General features: G+C 53.2%; 1 protein-coding gene across 5 annotated transcripts; it reads left to right on the top strand.

Moving 5' to 3' along the window:
* The first annotated feature begins 96 nt into the window (after positions 1-96).
* On the top strand, positions 97-20,486 carry LOC111185756 (DNA-directed RNA polymerase II subunit RPB1). Of its 5 annotated transcripts, none has more exons than XM_089899838.1 (30): positions 511-600; positions 5,855-5,909; positions 6,194-6,326; positions 6,469-6,605; positions 6,699-6,872; positions 7,065-7,346; positions 7,659-7,820; positions 7,929-8,149; positions 8,748-8,880; positions 9,369-9,493; positions 9,580-9,790; positions 10,318-10,527; positions 10,610-10,778; positions 10,969-11,063; positions 11,209-11,412; positions 11,570-11,792; positions 12,239-12,422; positions 12,799-12,970; positions 13,064-13,169; positions 13,260-13,465; positions 15,093-15,317; positions 15,465-15,711; positions 16,001-16,101; positions 17,031-17,135; positions 17,229-17,411; positions 17,701-17,904; positions 18,092-18,278; positions 18,389-18,502; positions 18,654-18,803; positions 18,906-20,486. In XM_089899838.1, exons 3-30 carry the CDS (start codon positions 6,200-6,202, stop codon positions 20,060-20,062), a joined length of 5,814 nt encoding a protein of 1,937 aa, XP_089755964.1. In that variant the 5' UTR covers positions 511-600; positions 5,855-5,909; positions 6,194-6,199; the 3' UTR covers positions 20,063-20,486. The 5 variants fall into 5 exon arrangements, with proteins under 5 accessions (XP_022451329.1, XP_089755964.1, XP_089755965.1 ...); XM_089899839.1 differs by lacking the exon at positions 511-600 and adding an exon at positions 962-1,175; XM_022595621.3 differs by lacking the exon at positions 5,855-5,909 and having other exon boundaries at positions 97-600.
* The last annotated feature ends 820 nt before the right edge of the window (positions 20,487-21,306 follow it).

Below are 21,306 nucleotides of genomic sequence, written 5' to 3'. Positions count from 1 at the left end.
GCACGCCGGCGCAGTCGACCCCGTAGCGCAAGGGAGGGCGGGAAAGGAAGGGGCGGGGGAATGCCAGGGCGAATCTATAAAGGGCGTCATCCGGCCAGCTCGCTCCTCAGAAGCGCCGAGAGCGCGGCCGGGACGGTTGGAGAAGAAGGCGGCTCCCGGAAGGGGGAGAGACAAACTGCCGTAACCTCTGCCGTTCAGGAGCCCGGTTACTTATTTATTCGTTACCCTTTTTCTTCTTCCTCCCCCAGAACCTTTTCCTTTCCCTTCCTCTTTTTATTTTCTTTTTGGGAGACGAAAAATCTCCGGAAAGGCGGAGGAGAGCTCCTTTCGCCCCTTTTCGTTTCCCCGCCTCCTTTCCTCCCCCACCTTTTCCTCCTCCGGCTTTTTCCTCCCAACTCGGGGAGGTCCTTCCCGGCGGCCGCCCCGACAGGGTCTGAGCGCCTAGGTGCAGGCGGCGCAGGCTTTTTGTAGTGAGGTTTGCGCCTGCGCAGCGCGCCTGCCTCCGCGATGCATGGGGGTGGCCCCCCCTCCGGGGACAGCGCATGCCCGCTGCGCACCATCAAGAGAGTGCAGTTCGGAGTCCTCAGTCCGGATGAACTGGTAAGCGGCTCTGCCCTCTCACTCCTCCTCCCGCCCGCGTGGCGGGCGGGGCTTGAAGGCCGCCGCGGAAACTTGGCGCTTTTCCCTGCCCAAAGGAGGACAGGCGGGGAGGATGGGTCAGCGGCGCCAAGGCAGTGCAGAGTCCAGCCTCGCGGCCAACGAGAATTAAATTTTCCTAGGGGGTCAGCAAGCTTAGCTCTGTGTCCGAGCTGGGGGCCGGGCCGCAGGAGGGGCTGGAGGGTGAGAAGGAGGGCGAGAAGGTTGCTTGGCTCCACACCGCAGATACCGACGTTAAGAGATACTACACCAATCCTTTGGGTGAGAAGCCGAGCCCCAGATTTTTTCCCCTCCCCCTCTACAGTTATTAACTGAGCACCTGCTACGTGATAGACGTGACAGACGGTGGGGATGCAGAGCTGAAAAAGACAAAGACCCTGCCTTCTAGAGCACTTTCTTTGGGAAGGGGCAGGGGAGACAGACAATAAACACGAATAAATGAATGAACAAGATAATTCAGTTAAGGGCAAGTGCCTTGCATGAAGTGAAATGGTGTAATGCGATGGAGAGTGACCGAGGTGAGGCTGCTTTAGATGGGGTGGTGTCAGGGTATGGGAAGGCCTGTTTGAGGAGGTGACATTACTCGAATGATGAGAAGCAGCCAGTCTCCTAGGCCATAGATTCTAGGTCAGTAGCTTTTCAGGCAGAGGAAAGAGCAAGTGCAAAGTGCCGGAACGAGGGAATAACTTGGTGTGCCTCGGGGGCTGAAAGGTGGCCAGGGTGGCTGGGGTGTAGTGGGTGAGAAGGAGAGTATTAAACCATTCTTGGAGAAGCATGAGGTGGGGCAGTCCAGGTGGGACGTTATAAATCGTGGTAAGGAATCTGGATTTCATTCTATTTTCAGTAGGAAGTCATTGGAGAATTATAAGCAGGAGAGTGATATCAAGTTTACATTTAAAAAAAAAATTACTGCTTTGATGGTCCTGTGAAGAACTGACTGGGGAAGAGAACTGAGAATGGAAGCAGGAAAGATGAGGGAGGAGGGAGAGCTGTTGGCCCTTTGGTGGACGCCTTTGTGGAGCAAACTGGAGGAAGCCAGTGGGCTGGAGAGAATGGAATTGAATGGCTCTGTTTGTGGATGGAGACAAGTTTGCTAGAGGAGGAGGCTCAGCTGTAGGAAACTTGTGTCAGGAGTTAGAACCTCCCGAACTCAGACCACACCGAATAAATTCCAGATGGGGTTGAGGTTGAAATCTAAAAAACAAAACTGTAAAACACTTGAAAAATGCAGAAGGCTTTTGGAGGCTGATACCAGGGGCAGAAACCCTTAACCTTCTCTAACCCAAGTCTTGATTTTACTTCATAGCTGGTCAGTACCTGAAAGGATTAGTTTTTCTCTTTCTTGTTTCCTCAGTAGAATGTAAATTTCACGAGTGACTTTGTATTCACTTCTTTCTCCAGCATCTCAAATAGTGCCTGGCACATAATAGGCATGTACTAAAAGTTACTTGAATAAATGAGTGAACGAAATAATTGTACAGGTACATAAAGATACATGTAGAAGGATTTTTATTTCAACATTGTGTGAAATTATAAATCACCTAATTATTTATTAGTAAGGATTCTATTGAATAACTCAGGGTTTATTACAATAGAACAAGACCTTCCCAGTAGGTTAAACCCCCTGATCCCCTGTGCCCAAACTGCTGAGGCACCGCAGCAAACTCACAGGGGCCCAATGAGAGGTTTTAAATTTTTAAGAGAAGCACAGAAGCACAGCTGCGTTTGCCTGATGCCCTGGGAACTACTAGGTTGGGCAGTTCCCTTTCAGCATTAGGTGGCGCCAGAGCCCTTTTGATGACGTCATATCTTTGTGAAGCTGGGTTTTTAGCAGTTGCTAAATACTGGGCAAAAATCAGTGTAGAGCAAGAGATAAGAGTGGTGCTGGGGTGTGGATAAGGCCAAGAAGAGTTAGAGAATACTTTATAAAGAGGTGACATTTGAACTGGGTCTTAAAAATGAATAGAAGTTTGCTGGAAAGGCAGGCATGGGAAGAAAAGGAATTTTGAGGAATCTCTTGTGGTTGGAGCATAAATGTTGAGGACGGGGGACCTTGGGTGTCTAACCTGTTATCACGTGGGCAGTGAGAACCAGTGTTTGGATGAAGGATTGGGGGCTAAAGTAGTTTGTGTATAATTCAAAGTATAACTTATGGTAGAGGGTTAGTCCAGAACATTCCAGGACAGCCCCTGGTCCAGCCTCAGTGCCCGGAAGCAGAGAGAGTCCTTAGAAGGTGGCTGGCTTGGTGAGCATGGACTTGGAGCAGAGAGAAGTGAAATGCTTTGGGTGTTGTTCTCCTTAGGCCTCTCTCTAGTGACTCTTCTGGCTGCCAGATTCAGGTCTGCGCCTGCTCTTGTGTGTTTCATTCAAGGTGAGCAAACCCCCTCTTTGTGCGTCTCATCAGACACGATGCAGCTGATGGGGCTCCAGCTTTGTGAATTTAGTCACCACAGGCCTGTCTCCCTGAGATTTCATCAGGTCATCTTGACGATCGTGGTGGAAGTTCAGAACCTCTTAGCCTTGCACCTGTAGACCATTTTGGTTTCTACCCAGCAGTGACTAATTAGATCCATTATGAGATGATTATTGGTTTGACTGTAAGGGAACAACCTTCTATCTCTTTTCAAGTTCTTTTTTTTTCTTTTTATCGAGGTCTTCGAGGGCACTTCCCTGCAGTGGAGGGTCCTAAGGCAGTTTAGTTCAGTCTAACAAACAATTATTGAGAGCCATCAGGTCCAGGGTGATAGGGGAATGCTACCTGCCTGAGAGATGCTTATAATCTATGGGGAAGACAAACCCCAGTGGGTCATTTCATTGCATTATGAGATTTGCAGTGATGGAGGGATTATGGAAGCACAGAGTGGGGCTCACCAGTCTGGCTAGTGAGGCTGTGGAAAGGCTTCTTGGAAGAAGCAGTGCCTGAGCTGAGTCTTCAGATAGCAGTTTGTCTTGTGGGGAGGGCATCCCAAGCAGAGATACAAAGACCCCATGTACAAAGACCCCAAGTAGTGGAGCACATATGCTGGGTGATAGGGGGGCTGCTGGGGAGTCAGCTACTGATGTGGAGGAAGAAAGGAAGGTGGAAACGTCATAAAACTCTTTGTAAGCCATCCTGCTGAATTTGGATATCATTCTGAAACAACAGGGTATGAAGATTAGATTTCCAAATTAGAAAGAGCACCCTGATCATAGTATGGATGGGTAGGAGAGAAGGGCTGGTGACCCATGGAACGCTTGGATACATACTACAAAGGACAGGCTTGAGCTAGGGCAGTGGGCGTAGGGATGGAGAAAAGGGGCAAGATTCAAGAACTGTTTGTTCAGGAGGTAAAATAACCTGTACATGGGCTTCCCTGGTGGTGCAGTGGTTGGGGGTCCGCCTGCCGATGCAGGGGACGCAGGCTCGTGCCCCGGTCCGGGAGGATCCCACATGCCGTGGAGCGGCTGGGCCCCGTGAGCCATGGCCGCTGAGCCTGCGCGTCCGGAGCCTGTGCTCCGCAACGGGAGAGGCCACAACAGGCCCGCGTACCGCAAAAAATAAAAAATAATCTGTATTTGGTGAATGATTGGATAATAACAGCTGTCATATATTGAACACCTATTCCATCTTGGGTTTCAGCAGGTTAATTAAATCCTTAATGGTTATATAGATAATAAGTGATAGAGCTAGAATTGCAAATTAGAGGTCTCTGACTCCAGGCCATGCTTGTTCCACTGCTTTATGACTGTGGGTAAGGAAGGGTAAGTGTTGGTTTCTGACTTGAGTTCCACTACCTTAGATGGGGACTAAAGGAAAAGGAGAGATTTTTGTGGAGAAGGGAGTTTGCTTTTAGACATGTTGGATTTGACTTATCAGGGGGATATCTACAGGGGGTTCAGTAGGTGGTTCAGTATGTTAATCCGAAGTCCAGAAGAAAGGTGAGGCCTGGAGGGTAGAGATTTGTTGTGAGTAAATAGTGAGAATCATGGCATAACATTTGGGTGTGATGAGAAGTGTGGATGCGCTAAAACCTTGGGGAGTGGCAGTGTTTAAGGAACAGACCAAGGCACCCCTTCCCCTTTGGAGCCGTAAGTTTGTTTTCTCTGTCTGTGAGTCTGTTCTGTTTTGTAAATAAGTTCATTTGTATCATGTTTTAGATTCCACATGTAAGTGATGTCATATGATACTTGTCTTTGACTTCACTTAGCATCATAATCTCTAGGTTCATCCATGTTGCTGCAAATGGCATTATTTCGCTCTATTTTGTGGCTGAGTGGTATTCTGTTGTATATATGTACCACATCTTCTTTATCCATTCATCTGTCAATGGGCATTTAGGTTGCTTCCATGTCTTGGCTATTGTAAATAGTGCTGCTTCAAATCCTAGAGTTGAAGTAATTGGTTCTGCTGCAGTATAGTAGAATGGGATGAGCATGTGTTTGGGATCGCAGCGGGGTGGGTATGACGTCTGCAGGCTCCTTGAGATTGAGGCCTTGGGCAGTCACTTTACACAGCCTCAGGTTTCTCATGTCTAAGAGACAGGAATTCACTCCTAGACGGTTAATGGTTAGGGTAAGAGAAACAAGGTACATTAGGTACGTTTGGTACCTGGCATGAAGTTGACACTCAGAAGCTTTTATTAAATTCTTCTAAGGTCTTCCCTCTGGAAGTTTAGCAGACCAAAGCTTAGCTAATTTTAAAGTTCTTGGTTTTCAGTGTGTGAAAAGATGCCAAAGGTTTCCTTGAACAGCCTTTAGCTCAGAGCAGAAATCTCTTCTCCAAGTTGTACCTACTTCTGAGCCCGTCCTTGCCTCCCTTTCCTCCACTGAATTGGTCCCACTGAGTCCTGGCTCCACTTTGCCCAGGATTCCGGCCCTTGGCTCTGCCTCCATCTCTTGAGGCTCCAGGGTTCACTTCTGCTCCAGATAATTTTCAACAACCTCTGCTCTAGCACCCCCCTTTCCTGTTCTATCCTAAAATATCTGAACATGGAAGGGTTCAGGTTGACCCAGGCCCTTGAGAAGGAGGAGGTGACAAGGATGGGGGCAAAGAGTGCCTAACTTTAGGAGCATGTCTTGGGCAGAGCACTTGGGCTGTCATGATGAGGGTGCCTTACAGGGAGGTTCTGGCCTTGATTTCAGCTTTGGGAAAGAAACAAGGCATTGAATTTTCCCCTCTTGAAACAACTTTTATTTCTTTTGCTGTTAAATTCTGTAGATGACAGTGACCTAGAATTCAACCCAGTAGGATATCCAGGGTTCAAGTCCTAGAGGTAGGTGACGTGTACGGAGCCCAGAGTTGACCACACACTAGTCTGAGCGCCCCCTCCCGCTCAGACAGTGACTGGAACGAGCTTTTGACTTGCGATACTTGACTTTGGCATTTCCACAGTCAGATATCACACACGCTGACCCCCATTTCCCTTGCTTCAGGCTAAACCTGCTTAGTTCTTCTGTAAGTAGTTTGGGGTTTTTTAAGGCCTTAGTACAGAGCTCAGCCACGAAGTCTGGAAACTAGGAATTCTATTTAGTTGTTATTGGCCTTTCTTTGCTGCAGAAACGAATGTCTGTGACAGAGGGCGGCATCAAATACCCAGAGACCACCGAGGGAGGCCGCCCCAAGCTTGGGGGGCTGATGGATCCGAGGCAGGGGGTGATTGAGAGGACTGGCCGCTGCCAAACCTGTGCAGGTGAGCGCTGGGGGCCGGCACAGGACCCTAGAGGGAGGGAGAGGCTTGTCCTTACTGAAAGCCAGGACTGGGGGTGGACACCTGCAAACCTGGTCTCTGAGGTGAGTGCTGGGAGGAAAGTGTTGTATGTGTGTTCCCACAGGAAACATGACAGAGTGTCCTGGCCACTTTGGCCACATTGAGCTGGCCAAACCTGTGTTCCATGTCGGCTTCCTGGTCAAGACAATGAAAGTTTTGCGCTGCGTCTGCTTCTTCTGCTCCAAATTGCTTGTGGACTCTGTGAGTGGGAGATGGGCTCTGGCCTGGGGAAGGGGTTGCTGGGGGGTGGGCAGGGGAGCAGCCCCAACTGACCACGCTCTGCTCTGTCCACAGAACAACCCAAAGATCAAGGACATTTTGGCTAAGTCCAAGGGGCAGCCCAAGAAGCGGCTCACACATGTCTATGACCTCTGCAAGGGCAAAAACATCTGCGAGGGCGGGGAGGAGATGGACAACAAGTTCGGTGTGGAGCAGCCTGAGGGCGATGAGGATTTGACCAAAGAAAAGGTAGCCGGGGCTGCCCAGACTCTTGGGAGGGGGTGAGGGCTGGTCCCAGAGGCCCGGAGGGAAGAAGATGGGGAGGCAGTGGGAGCAGCAGGAGCCCGAAGGTCACAGAAGAGCGGGAGGGGTGGCCCGGCCAGGTGTTGGGGGAGAAGGCCCGGCCTCTGCGCTCTGATGGCCCCTCTGTCTCCTTGGAAGGGCCACGGCGGCTGTGGGCGGTACCAGCCCCGGATCCGGCGCTCCGGCCTGGAGCTGTACGCAGAGTGGAAGCACGTCAACGAGGACTCTCAGGAGAAGAAGATCCTGCTCAGTCCTGAGCGGGTGCACGAGATCTTCAAACGCATCTCAGATGAGGAGTGCTTCGTCCTGGGCATGGAGCCTCGCTACGCCCGGCCCGAGTGGATGATTGTCACTGTGCTGCCCGTGCCCCCGCTCTCCGTGCGGCCTGCTGTTGTGATGCAGGGCTCTGCCCGCAACCAGGTCAGTGCCTGCAGGGCCCTGCCACTCAGCTAGGCCAGGTGTCCGCGCGGAGGGAGGCCGGTGGCGGGGATGAAGGCATGCGAGGGTGACGGACGGGTCACCTGGGCCTGAAGATACCCTGCCGCTTGCTGGCTGTGTGAGCCCCTTAAGGAGGTTAGAGCTCACAAAGGTGCTTCTGGATCTGTGAACCGAGAGCCCAGAGCTGCCTCCCAGGGAGGTGTGAAGGGAGGGTGAGAGGCACCGCGTGCTGGCACATGCAGACTGAGCACTCAGGGTTGGCTGGATTGTGATGCTTCTGACTTCCTGCCTCAGGATGACCTGACACACAAACTGGCCGACATCGTGAAGATCAACAATCAGCTTCGGCGCAACGAGCAGAACGGCGCGGCCGCGCATGTCATCGCTGAGGACGTGAAGCTCCTCCAGTTCCACGTGGCCACCATGGTGGACAATGAGCTGCCTGGCTTGCCTCGTGTGAGTGGACAGGCTCCCTGTGCCCTGCGCCTGGAGGAAAGGGGAGGGCGCCCGGCTGGGGCCCGGTGCTGACTGCTGGGGTGCCCCCCACCCTGCGTTTCCTCACAGGCCATGCAGAAGTCTGGGCGTCCCCTCAAGTCCCTGAAGCAGCGGTTGAAGGGCAAGGAAGGCCGTGTGCGCGGGAACCTGATGGGCAAGCGGGTGGACTTCTCGGCCCGCACCGTCATCACCCCCGACCCCAACCTCTCCATTGACCAGGTTGGCGTGCCTCGCTCCATTGCTGCCAATATGACCTTTGCGGAGATCGTCACCCCCTTCAACATTGACAGGTGTGCTCAGTTCAGAAGCCCTGCCTGGAGGGGTCGGGGAGGGTGGGGGGAATGGGCTCGGAGCAAGAAGGAGAGAGTGTTTAATTTTATTATTATTATCATTATGTTTTTTTAACTTTATCTTTGGCTGTGTTGGGTCTTCGTTGCTGCATGCAGGCTTTCTCTAGTTGCGACGAGCAGGGGCTTCTCTTCGTTGTGGCGCGCGGGCTTCTCATTGCGGTGGCTCCTCTTGTTGCGGGAGCACGGGCTCTGGGTGTGCGGGCTTTCTCTAGTTGCAGCATGCAGGCTCAGTAGTTGCGGTACACGGGCCCTAGAGCACATGGGCTTCAGTAGTTGTGGCACACGGGCTCTAGGGCACACGGGCTCAGTAGTTGTGGCGCACAGGCCTAGTTGCTTCGCGGCATGTGGGATCTTCCCAGACCAGGGATCAAACCCATGTCCCCTGCATTGGCAGGCGGATTCTTAACCACTGTACCACCAGGGAAGTCCCAAGTGTTGAAGTTTAGAAGTTTGGGTTCTCATTTGGGGCTTTGGGGTGAGGGTGGCAACAAGGGCTTTTTGGGAAGCATTTTGTTCATTGCATCCCTTTCCTTCCTAGACTTCAGGAACTAGTGCGCAGGGGGAACAGCCAGTACCCAGGGGCCAAGTACATCATCCGGGACAACGGTGATCGCATTGACCTGCGTTTCCACCCCAAACCCAGTGACCTTCACCTGCAGACTGGCTATAAGGCATGTGTAATAGGCCAGGGCCTCTCTTACCTGAGCAGGAAGCTTTTTGGACTGGGGGCTAGCTGGAGTGGGCCGTCTGAGGCTGTCCTGTTCATTAGAATCCAAGCTTAAGAGACTCCTGCTGTCCTAGGCAAGCCTGTAGCTGCCAGCCCCTGGCATTCAAGGTGGGGGTCACGTAAACCCACGGGCAGCAAGAGGGACACAGGGCAGAAAGAGATCCGGGGGGGAACAGAGCAGAAGGCTTCATGTTCAGAGTCTCTCGCGGTTTTCTTTCCCAGCTGAGTTCCCTGAGGTTTGGGGACTACGTCTTCGTTTTCTCTGATAGCCTGGAATCTAGCCCGGGGCCTGGCCCAAAGCTGGTGGTTGATAAGCGTTTCAAGTGAAATAACACCACAGTGTCGTCTGTTTCAAAGCATCTTAGGTCCCCTATCACTTCATTCTTAGCATACCTCCTTCACTGAGGTTTTTCCCACACCTCACCTCCTTAGGTGGAACGGCACATGTGCGATGGGGACATTGTTATCTTCAACCGGCAGCCAACTTTGCACAAAATGTCCATGATGGGACATCGGGTTCGCATCCTGCCCTGGTCTACTTTTCGCTTGAATCTTAGGTCAGTCCGCTGGCTGGGGCTGGGCTGGGCTGCTCCCTGGGTCTCACTGTGGCATCTTTCCAACTCACTTCCCTCTTTGACTACAGTGTGACAACTCCATACAATGCCGATTTTGATGGGGATGAGATGAACTTGCACCTGCCACAGTCCCTGGAGACGCGGGCTGAGATCCAGGAGCTCGCCATGGTGCCACGCATGATTGTCACCCCCCAGAGCAATCGCCCAGTTATGGGCATTGTGCAGGACACGCTGACCGCAGTGCGCAAATTCACCAAGAGGGACGTTTTCCTGGAGCGGGTGTGTGGTCCCTGGCTGGAGGAAACCTGGCCTGGGCGGGCAGGGGCCCAGCACAGCAAGGATGGGGGGAGGATCAGTGACTTATGCCCTGATTTGCTCTGCACTGACCTGTATGTGAGACAGCAGAAGGAAAGGGAGTGAGCAAAGATCGAGGCCAAAAACGGTGTATGGCTTTAGCTCCCCATTTAATTCCTCAAAATGTCATGTAATTTTAGGTATCACCTGGAAAGTAAAGGTGAAGAGAGAAATAAGACTTTGTTGAAGTTCTGTTTATCTATTTCTTTTTTACTTTCTCTTTGTTTCCTAATTATTAAAAGTAATTTGTACTTACTGTTTAAAGAAAAAACAATCCCAAAGTCTCACTATCACAGTTAAGTTTTTAGTAAAAGTTTGGAAAACACTTTTCTTGCCATCACTTGGCCTTCAAAGTCTGGCTTTCCCCTTGGGGCAGTGAGGCCTCCCCTGACATTCCCAAGAGGTGAGACCTCCAGTTCTGACTTCTTGTCTTTCTTGCTCTTTTTCTCCAGGGGGAGGTGATGAACCTCCTGATGTTCCTGTCCACGTGGGACGGCAAGGTCCCACAGCCAGCCATCTTGAAGCCCCGGCCCCTGTGGACAGGGAAGCAGATCTTCTCCCTCATCATACCCGGCCACATCAACTGTATCCGCACCCACAGCACCCATCCCGATGATGAGGACAGTGGCCCTTACAAGCACATCTCTCCTGGGGACACCAAGGTAGGGCCTGGCTTCTGGTTGTGTGGGGAAGGGCTTTGGACATGGAAGCCACAGCAGGGGCTGTGAATGGTGCTCTCTGCAGGTGGTGGTGGAGAACGGGGAGCTGATCATGGGCATCCTGTGTAAGAAGTCTTTGGGCACATCAGCTGGCTCCCTGGTCCACATCTCTTACCTAGAGATGGGTCATGACATCACCCGCCTCTTCTACTCCAACATTCAGACTGTCATTAATAACTGGCTCCTCATTGAGGGTAAGCCTAGGGGCTCTACCACATCCTCTGTAAATCCTGTGGCCATCTCACTTCTTACTGCTCTTTTCCATCCCTTTCTCTTCCCCCCCTTGGATTTGGTGTCCCTCTATCTACTCTCTTGGCTGTGATTCCATCCCATGTTTCTTGGGAGTCCAAAGAAGGTGTTGCTGATGCTTCTCTTTATTTCTAGGTCATACCATTGGCATTGGGGACTCCATTGCTGATTCTAAGACTTACCAAGACATTCAGAACACTATTAAGAAGGCCAAGCAGGATGTAATAGAGGTGAGAGGGAAGGCTGGGCAAAGACTGAGTGAGAGCTTCTCAGTGGCTTTGAACTGAGGAGTGAAGGGGACATTGGGATTGGAGAGACGGGGACCAGAAGACACTGACGTCTCCCTGAGAACGCAGCCTGCTCCTGTGCACCCAGGTCATCGAGAAGGCGCATAACAACGAGCTGGAGCCCACCCCGGGGAACACTCTGCGGCAGACCTTTGAGAACCAGGTGAACCGCATTCTCAACGACGCCCGAGACAAGACTGGCTCCTCTGCCCAGAAATCCCTGTCTGAATACAACAACTTTAAGTCAATGGTGGTGTCCGGGGCTAAGGGTTCCAAGATCAACATCTCCCAGGTGGGGAGCCTTGTCTTTCCAGAACTGGGGCCACACTGAAGGTGGGGAGGAGGAGGGAAGGGGTGTGCTGCTGGGGGGGGGTTGGGGGAAAAGTATGGGGAACTCCTATTCTCAAGGCAGAGGGAGTTGGATGCACCCCACCTTTTCTGTTCCCCAGGTCATTGCTGTCGTCGGGCAGCAGAACGTGGAGGGCAAGCGGATCCCGTTTGGGTTCAAGCACCGGACTCTGCCTCACTTCATCAAAGATGACTATGGGCCTGAGAGCCGTGGCTTTGTGGAGAACTCCTACCTGGCCGGCCTCACGCCCACCGAGTTCTTCTTCCATGCCATGGGGGGTCGTGAGGGGCTCATCGACACAGCTGTCAAGACTGCTGAGACTGGTGAGGACTTTGGATCCAGGGCCCTTCCACGGGCTGGTCCCAGAGAGGACTGCAGGCAGAGAAGCCCCTGGGGAGTTTGAGCGGGGTTCTCAGGCTAAAGTCTTCTATCCTCAGAGAAGTAATTTTGACCTTTGTGGAAAGAATAGAGCCTAAAGGTCAAGAGTTAGGCAAACACTCTTGTTCTGGTTGTCGTGCAGCATTCCATGATGCAGGGCTAGAGCCTCAGGGTCTCTACTCCTGACCTATCACATAGACGGTGTTTCCTAGGGGTCTGTACTGGACCCTGGGTCTGTCTGGTGGTGGGCATGGCTTTCATTGAGAGGCCTTGGGGATGAGAGGCTACTAGCTGGCTCTCCTGAGGACCAGAGTGGCCAGCAGGTCTTGTCCTGAGACAGGGAGGCTCCTCTTCTTGCTCTGGGCCCCTCAGTTGACTCCCTCCCCCTCAGGGTACATCCAGCGGCGGCTGATCAAATCCATGGAGTCGGTGATGGTGAAGTATGACGCCACCGTGCGGAACTCCATCAATCAGGTGGTACAGCTGCGCTATGGGGAAGACGGCCTGGCGGGCGAGAGCGTTGAGTTCCAGAACCTGGCTACCCTCAAGCCTTCCAACAAGGCTTTCGAGAAGAAGTGAGAAGGCGGCAGGCGGGTGGTTCTTGCCCCTGGGCTCAGGGCCAGAGTAGTAGGGGTTCTCCTCCCCCCACACGGTGAGATCATCTGGACCGTGTCTTGCAGTGGACCTTATACCGCCCCTTCCCCACCCATCTGGCAGCAGCTGCAAGATGGGAGAGGACGGATGGAGACCAGAGTTGAGACCCGCCCCCACTTTGTACAGAGGGGTGAGCGTAAGCTCAGGCGCCATTGCACGTCCTTGGGTCTGGATCTTATGTTTCCCCACCAAGGATTATTCACAGCCCTGTTCCTGTGGGCTGCAGACCTCAGGAGCCTCACACTGTTCCTTGATCAGGGCCCTCCTGCCCCTTGACTCCACCCCTGTCACCTGCAGGTTCCGCTTTGATTATACCAATGAGAGGGCCCTGCGGCGCACCCTGCAGGAGGATGTGGTGAAGGACGTGCTGAGCAACGCACACATTCAGAATGAGCTGGAGCGAGAATTTGAGCGGATGCGTGAGGACAGGGAGGTGCTCAGGGTCATCTTCCCAACTGGTGACAGCAAGGTGTGTGTGGGTGGGAAGGGCTGGGCTGGAGAGGTGCTGGCCCTGCATGGCTGGCCCTGACTTGGGGTCCTGCCTCCTTCCCTCCTGCCTCAGGTTGTCCTCCCCTGTAACCTGCTGCGCATGATCTGGAACGCTCAGAAGATCTTCCACATCAACCCTCGCCTTCCCTCTGACCTGCACCCCATCAAGGTGGTAGAGGGTGAGTACCTGCTTCAGGACCGCCAGGCCAGGCAGGCTCTGCTAGCAGCGTCCTGGTCTACAACCTCTTCATCCCTCGTTTGGCCCTTAGGTGTCAAGGAGCTGAGCAAGAAGCTGGTGATTGTGAATGGGGACGACCCACTGAGCCGGCAGGCCCAGGAGAACGCCACCCTGCTCTTCAACATCCACCTGCGGTCCACGCTGTGCTCCCGCCGCATGGCCGAGGAGTTTCGGCTCAGCGGAGAGGCCTTCGACTGGCTGCTCGGAGAGATCGAGTCCAAGTTCAACCAAGCCATTGTGAGTGTTGTACTCCTCACCCCAGCCTTGGTTCTCTTCTCTGATCTATTGATTTCTCTGGGCTCTGAGAACAGCCCACCTCTGCCCATAACTGCATAATAATAGACCTCATTCATTGAGACGCTGCTGTGAACCAAGTCCTGTGTTGAAGGCTTTATACCTTTATTCCTCAGCAGTCCTAAGAAGACCCTAGTAGCGGGGAGGGGCTGTTAGTCCCATGTTGCAGAGACAAAAAGTGAACTTTGAAGAGGCAAACACATGAAAAGATGCTCAATATCAGTAGCCGTCAGGGGAATGTAGTTCAAAACCACGATGAGATACCACTGCATGCTCCCTAGGGTGACTAGAAAAAAACAAGTGTTGGCGAGGATATAGAGAAATTGGAGCTCTCATACACTGCTGGTGGGAATGTTGCAACTGCTTTGGAAAACAGTCTGGCAGGTTCTCAAAAGTTTAAACATAGAGTTACCATATGACCCAGCAATTTCACTCCTAGGAATACGCCCAAGAGAATTGGAAGCACACGTCCACACAAAAACCCATACACAGATGTTCGGAGCAGTATTTTTCATAATAGCCAAGCAGTGGAAGCAACTGAAATGTTCATCCGTTGATGAAGGATGAACAAGATAAGGGAATATTATGCTGTGGTAAAAAATAATGAGCTGTCAAGCCATAAAAAGACAGTGATCAACTTTAAATAGTATTACTAAGAAGTCAGTCTGAAAAGGCTACATACTGTATGATTCCAATTAAAAGATTAAATTTTGGGGACTTCCATGGCGGTCCAGTGGTTAAGACTTCGCACTTCCACTGCACGGGGTGTGGGTTCGATCCCTGGTCAGGAGCTAAGATCCTACATGCCTTGTGGCCAGAAAACCAAAATGTAAAACAAAAGCAATATTGTAACAAATTCAATAAAGACTTTAAAAATGGTCCATGTCAAAAAAAAATCTTTAAAAAAAATTAAATTTTATGGTATGTGATTATATCTCAATTAAAATAATGCATTGCGGGGGACTTCGCTGGTGGCTCAGTTGTTAAGAATCCGGCTGCCAACGCAGGGGTCACGGGTGCGAGCTCTGGTGCAGGAAGATCCCACATGGCACAGAGCAACTAAGCCCGTGCGCCACAACCACTGAAGCCCGCGCACCTAGAGCCCGTGCTCCGCAACGAGAGAAGCCACCGCAGTGAGAAGCCCGTGCACCGCAACGAAGAGTTGCCCCCGCTCACTGCAACTAGAGAAAGCCCACGTGCAGCAACGAAGACCCAACGCAGCCAAAGATAAATACTTTAAAAAAATTTATAAAAAAAAAATGCATTGGGGAGCTTCCCACTTAGGAGACTATCATCAAATGAATATCTACGCTGTGACTTCAGCACACAGCACTTGTAGAAATGTGGGGTTTAGATGACATAGTCCCTGTTCCTGGGTGTGCAGCACATCTGGGGCTGAATGGCGGGTGTAAATTGAAATGCCGTCTGAGGAAGGGGGTGATCAGATAAGACTGATTTGTTTAAATCTCTGCCTTTTCCAAACACCTCTGCCCAGCCCTGACATGTCTCACCCTCACTCACCAGTGGGGAGGGATTTGCTCTTCTGAGGCCAGCTCTTCTTACTCCCCAGGCCCATCCTGGGGAAATGGTGGGAGCTCTGGCTGCACAGTCCCTTGGAGAACCTGCCACCCAGATGACTCTGAACACCTTCCACTATGCTGGTGTGTCCGCCAAGAATGTGACACTGGGTGTGCCCCGACTTAAGGAGCTCATCAACATTTCCAAGAAGCCAAAGACCCCCTCACTTACTGTCTTCCTGCTGGGCCAGTCTGCTCGAGATGCTGAGAGAGCCAAGGTGCGGCTTAGGGTAACGGGCTTCGTGGCAGGAGGAGGAGGGGACTCCTTCCCTTAAGTAAAGCGTTTGGCAGTCCCTCTGCAGGTGGCTTTGAAGAGGCCTTTGGAGCCACCCAAATGCCTGTCACGAATCCCTTTTTTTCCCCAGGATATTCTGTGCCGCCTGGAACATACAACGCTGAGGAAGGTGACGGCCAACACGGCCATCTACTATGACCCTAACCCCCAGAGCACGGTGGTGGCAGAGGATCAGGAGTGGGTGAACGTCTACTATGAGATGCCTGACTTTGATGTGGCCCGAATCTCCCCCTGGCTTTTGCGGGTGGAGCTGGACCGGAAGCACATGACTGATCGGAAGCTGACCATGGAGCAGATTGCCGAGAAGATCAATGCTGGTGAGGCTGGGGGTCCTGCCTAGGCCCCCGCCCGCCCTGTCCTGTCCCTGTGCTCGTCCCAGACAAGGCGCCCACACCCACCACCTTCCACTCACTGGTTCTGCTCCTCCAGGACACCCCTTCTCCAGGTCCCGTCTGCACTGCTTTTTCCTTCTCATTGTTTCCCCTCCCTCTTTCTAGAAGGGTTCTGTGGGAAGGAGGGGAAAGCTGAAAGAGAGCCCATATGGGGAGAGCTGCGGACGAGCCGTGAGCAGAAGCAGTCCTGCAGCTGCAGTTCTCATTTTCCCAGGTTTCGGTGATGACTTGAACTGCATCTTTAACGATGATAATGCAGAGAAGCTGGTGCTCCGTATCCGCATCATGAACAGCGATGAAAACAAGATGCAAGAGGTAAACGGGGCCCAAGCAGAAATTTATACGTCAGACATAGAAAGCCGTTAAATCTGGTTCCTGACCAAAGCCATTAAAATGAAAGCAGCATTGAGTGCCAGTCACACCACCTAAAGTAGAGATGGGGGGAGGGTGGGTAGCAACGATCTGTAAGAAACGTGAAGCAGCAGCCATATAGATAAAACACGCGGTGTTGGGGAATTCTCTCGCTGTCCACTGGTTAGGACTCCGCGCTTTCACTGCCTAAGGTGTAGGTTCAATTCCTGGTCGCGGAACTAAGATCCAGCAAGCTGCGGGGTGTGGCCAAAAAAAAACAGCCCCAAAACAGACGGTGTTGATTTGGTGGTGTCCCCATAGCCCGGTCACTTGACTGTCTCCTCCCTGCGGCTCCTGTGTGAGGGCAGGTCGGACAGTAGGAATTGCTGTGTCCTAGGGAAGGTGGTGTGACAGCGGGTGAAACAAGACCCAGGAAAATGTTTGACCAGTGACTTCACTCCTAGGCACGGCTCCTAAAAAATTGTTCAGCAGATGTGGATACCTTAATAATACAAACTCAGAACTTACTGTTGAACTGGGGGAGAGTAGATAAGAATGTGTGGATACACGTCCATTAGAGATCACACGTCAAGGCGTTAGTGGGCGGGCGAATGCTTGGTGAGTGCCAGGACGAGAGCAGAGGTGCTGTGCGCCTTGTTACAGCCCTTGGAGCGCGCACAAGAGTGGGAATCGTGTTAAGGTGGTGGAGTGTGGTTGCCTTTTCTGAGGGTTTTTTTTAAATACCATCGTAAAAACACGATAGAAAGTAACCTCACTGGAACTGAAGAGAGCAGGTCTGGGCCACACCTGGCTCTCCAGGTCAGGCTGTGGTTTGGGGTGAGGGCGGGGAGAGACCTGAGAATCCTAGGAGGGCTGACTCGCTCTTGTTGCAGGAAGAAGAGGTGGTGGACAAGATGGATGACGACGTCTTCCTGCGCTGCATCGAGTCCAACATGCTGACAGATATGACCCTGCAGGGCATCGAGCAGATCAGCAAGGTCAGCCGTTCCCTCCCTGCAGCCCGTCCAGACCCTCTTCCTTCCCTCCCCATCCCCACCCGCCCAGCCTGAGCTCACTCTGCCCCCCCGCAGGTGTACATGCACTTGCCGCAGACGGACAACAAGAAGAAGATCATCATCACAGAGGACGGGGAGTTCAAGGCCTTGCAGGAGTGGATCCTGGAGACGGATGGCGTGAGCCTCATGCGGGTGCTGAGCGAGAAGGACGTGGACCCTGTGCGCACCACGTCCAACGACATCGTGGAGATCTTCACGGTGAGCCCCTCAGAGCCTTCTTCCCAGAGCTCAGCTTTCTTCCCGGGTCCCTCTGGCTCAAGGCCCCCTCCGTAGGTCTTGGGCAGTGGTTGTGGTCCGTGCTCTCCCCTCAGGAGAGGGGCTGGTCAGGTGGTTTTATGCCTGAATCCACTTTTGCGTCTGGGCTTCACTGACTCCTGACTGTCCCTCTGTGGATCTGGGTGGTGGCAGCAGGAGGAGAGCAGTTACTCGGTCTTGACCCTTCCCCACCCTTGACCCCCCACCCCCACCCCTGCAATCCCCATGCCAGGTGCTGGGCATAGAAGCCGTGCGGAAGGCCCTGGAGCGGGAGCTGTACCACGTCATCTCCTTCGATGGTTCCTACGTCAATTACCGGCACTTGGCTCTCCTGTGTGATACCATGACCTGTCGTGGCCACTTGATGGCCATCACCCGACACGGAGTCAACCGCCAGGATACCGGACCTCTCATGAAGTGCTCCTTTGAGGAAACGGTAATGGCAGAAGTTCTGAGAGGGTGGAAGGAGAGAGAGCAGGGAGGAGGGATCGCTGCGGGAAGAGGGCATCCTCCACTGTGTGTGACGGGCCTCGGTGCGGTTCCATGGCTGGGTGGGTGGCTGTAACAGTGGTGGGACATAGCGGGGCGGGGTCTGACGGCACGCCCCCTCTTCCGAGGTTTAGGTGGATGTGCTTATGGAAGCAGCTGCACATGGAGAGAGCGACCCCATGAAGGGGGTGTCTGAGAACATCATGCTGGGCCAGCTGGCTCCAGCCGGCACTGGCTGTTTTGACCTCCTGCTCGATGCAGAGAAGTGCAAGTATGGCATGGAGATCCCCACCAACATCCCCGGCTTGGGGGCTGCCGGACGTGAGTACGAGGGGCTATGAGGAGGAGGTGGGGCGGTGGGGAGGCTGCACGTGGGCGCGGCGGCCAGTCCCGGGGCTGTTCATTGTGGGTCACTGTGCGCCTCTCTGCAGCCACCGGCATGTTCTTCGGCTCGGCCCCCAGTCCCATGGGAGGAATTTCTCCAGCCATGACACCCTGGAACCAGGGCGCAACCCCAGCCTACGGCGCCTGGTCCCCCAGTGTTGGTGAGTAGCCAGCCGGGAAGACGGCCCTCTGCGTGGTTCAGAGGGCGGGTGGGCTGGGCTCATGAGGGGTCCCCATGTGGAGATGCTGGGGGCTCTGGGAGTGTGCTGGGCTCCAGCTCTGGTTTTAACTAACGTTTCTCTCATTTCACAGGGAGCGGGATGACCCCGGGGGCAGCAGGCTTCTCTCCCAGTGCTGCTTCGGATGCCAGTGGCTTCAGCCCTGGTTACTCCCCGGCCTGGTCCCCCACGCCGGGTTCCCCGGGCTCCCCTGGCCCCTCAAGCCCGTATATTCCCTCACCAGGTGAGTTGTCCTTGTCTGTCAAGGCCAAGTTCATTTCCTCCTTGATCTTCCTTCTGGGTGAGTCTCTCCATCGCTTAATGCCTTTCTGCTTCTCTCCCACAGGGGGTGCCATGTCTCCCAGCTACTCCCCGACGTCGCCTGCCTACGAGCCCCGCTCCCCTGGGGGCTACACGCCCCAGAGTCCCTCTTACTCCCCCACTTCACCCTCCTACTCCCCTACGTCTCCATCCTATTCTCCAACCAGCCCCAACTACAGCCCCACGTCACCCAGCTACTCCCCGACCTCACCCAGCTACTCCCCGACCTCGCCCAGCTATTCCCCGACCTCGCCCAGCTACTCCCCGACCTCGCCCAGCTACTCCCCGACCTCACCCAGCTACTCGCCCACTTCCCCAAGCTACTCGCCCACATCACCCAGCTACTCGCCAACCTCTCCCAGCTATTCGCCCACCTCTCCCAGTTACTCGCCAACTTCACCCAGCTACTCGCCCACCTCACCTAGCTACTCTCCGACATCTCCAAGCTATTCGCCGACATCACCAAGCTACTCACCAACTTCCCCAAGTTACTCGCCCACCAGCCCTAACTATTCTCCAACCAGTCCCAATTACACCCCGACGTCACCCAGCTATAGCCCAACATCCCCCAGCTACTCACCTACTAGTCCCAACTACACACCAACGAGCCCCAACTACAGCCCAACCTCTCCAAGCTACTCTCCGACCTCACCCAGCTACTCCCCGACCTCACCAAGCTACTCCCCTTCGAGCCCACGATACACACCACAGTCTCCCACCTATACCCCAAGCTCACCCAGCTACAGCCCCAGCTCGCCCAGCTACAGCCCGACTTCACCGAAGTACACCCCAACCAGTCCTTCCTACAGCCCCAGCTCACCGGAGTACACCCCGACCTCTCCCAAGTACTCACCTACCAGCCCGAAATATTCGCCCACCTCCCCCAAGTACTCTCCGACCAGCCCCACCTACTCGCCCACCACTCCAAAATACTCGCCGACGTCTCCTACTTACTCACCAACCTCTCCGGTCTACACCCCAACCTCCCCCAAGTACTCACCCACCAGCCCCACCTACTCGCCCACCTCCCCCAAGTACTCACCCACCAGCCCCACCTACTCGCCCACTTCCCCCAAAGGCTCGACCTACTCGCCCACCTCCCCTGGCTACTCACCCACCAGCCCCACCTATAGCCTCACCAGCCCAGCCATCAGTCCCGATGACAGTGATGAGGAGAACTGAGGGTGCGCAGTGGCAGCCGGCTAGGGGAAGAGCGGCTTCAGGGTGTCGTGCAGTCCTCCCTCCCCTGAGGGGCGCAGGCCCCGGTCCAGCTCCCTTGTACATAGCTCCTTGTGACAAAGTTCCCTGTTGAGGTTCTGGTCCCATTTCTGCCGGGGCTTTTGTCTTGTTCTCCACTTGTGCCGTCTCAGAACCCACTCACCTGCAGTGGTGTTCCCCTTCTCGCCCTACCTACCCGAGGCCTGTCCCCAAATCCAGGATCCTCCTTGCCTGTGGCTTGATTCGGGAGGTAAAGGGTATTTTAACTTTTTGGGGGTAGTTCCTGCTCTGGGTCGTCACATCTGATTCTCCGGAAGAACAAAGTGAAAGCTGCCTTTTGTTTGTTACTTTTTGAATTTGAAATAAAGTTTACTAATTTTGACCAGAAGTGTGGCTGTTGAGTGCTTTATTAGGAGGCAAGAATACCCAGGCCCCTACTCCCTGTCTGGGCTGCTGTTCCATTTGTCATGTTTTAGCTGATCCCTGCTAATGGGGCAGGGGCAGGGGCAGGAAAACGAGCACAGACAGTACATTCACGGAACAAACACCTACTTTGTGCCAGGCTTTGCTCTGTCCCGGCTTTGTGGTTGAACAGATAGATACAGGCCTTGTCCTGCATTAAAGCAATATTGACATAACATCTTTTTTAACCAATTTTACTGATTATCATAATATGTAATTTAGAAAAGTACAGAAAGGTACAGTACAGAAGCAGAAAAATTATTGCCCTTAACACCACCACCAGGAGGCATGTTTTCTTTGGGTATTTTTCCTACCTGTTTCTCAGGTCACTTGTAATCAGTCTTTGTTTTGGCCTCAAACCAACAATGAGAAGATTATGGTTACTAGGATATGTTTTAAAGCTGAAGTTAAAGAACTTGGTGATAATTTGCTATTTTCAGTTGGCCATTTCATATTTTGTTCCATTAGTTCCTTTTTTTTTTTTAATTTTGGCCACGTGGCTTACAGGATCTCAGTTCCCTGACCAAGGTTTGAACCCAGACCCATGGCAGTGAAAGCCCAGAATCCTAACCACTAGGCCACCAGGGAACTCCCTGAAATATTTCAAAGGATAGTTTAGAAAGTAACATGGGGACTTCCCTGGTCATCCAGTGGGTAAGACTCTGTGCTCCCAATGCAGCGGGTCCAGGTTCAATCCCTGGTCAGGGAACTAGATCCTACAAGCATGCTGTGCAACTAAGAGTTCG

Source organism: Delphinapterus leucas, chromosome 19, assembly GCF_059928025.1.
Source record: "Delphinapterus leucas isolate spDelLeu-1000000601 "Yukka" chromosome 19, BTC_Dleu_Yukka2, whole genome shotgun sequence".
NCBI classification, from domain to species: Eukaryota; Metazoa; Chordata; class Mammalia; order Artiodactyla; family Monodontidae; genus Delphinapterus; species Delphinapterus leucas.
The sequence above is the reverse complement of the archived record's forward strand: the minus strand, read 5'-3'. Positions and strand labels throughout refer to the sequence as shown.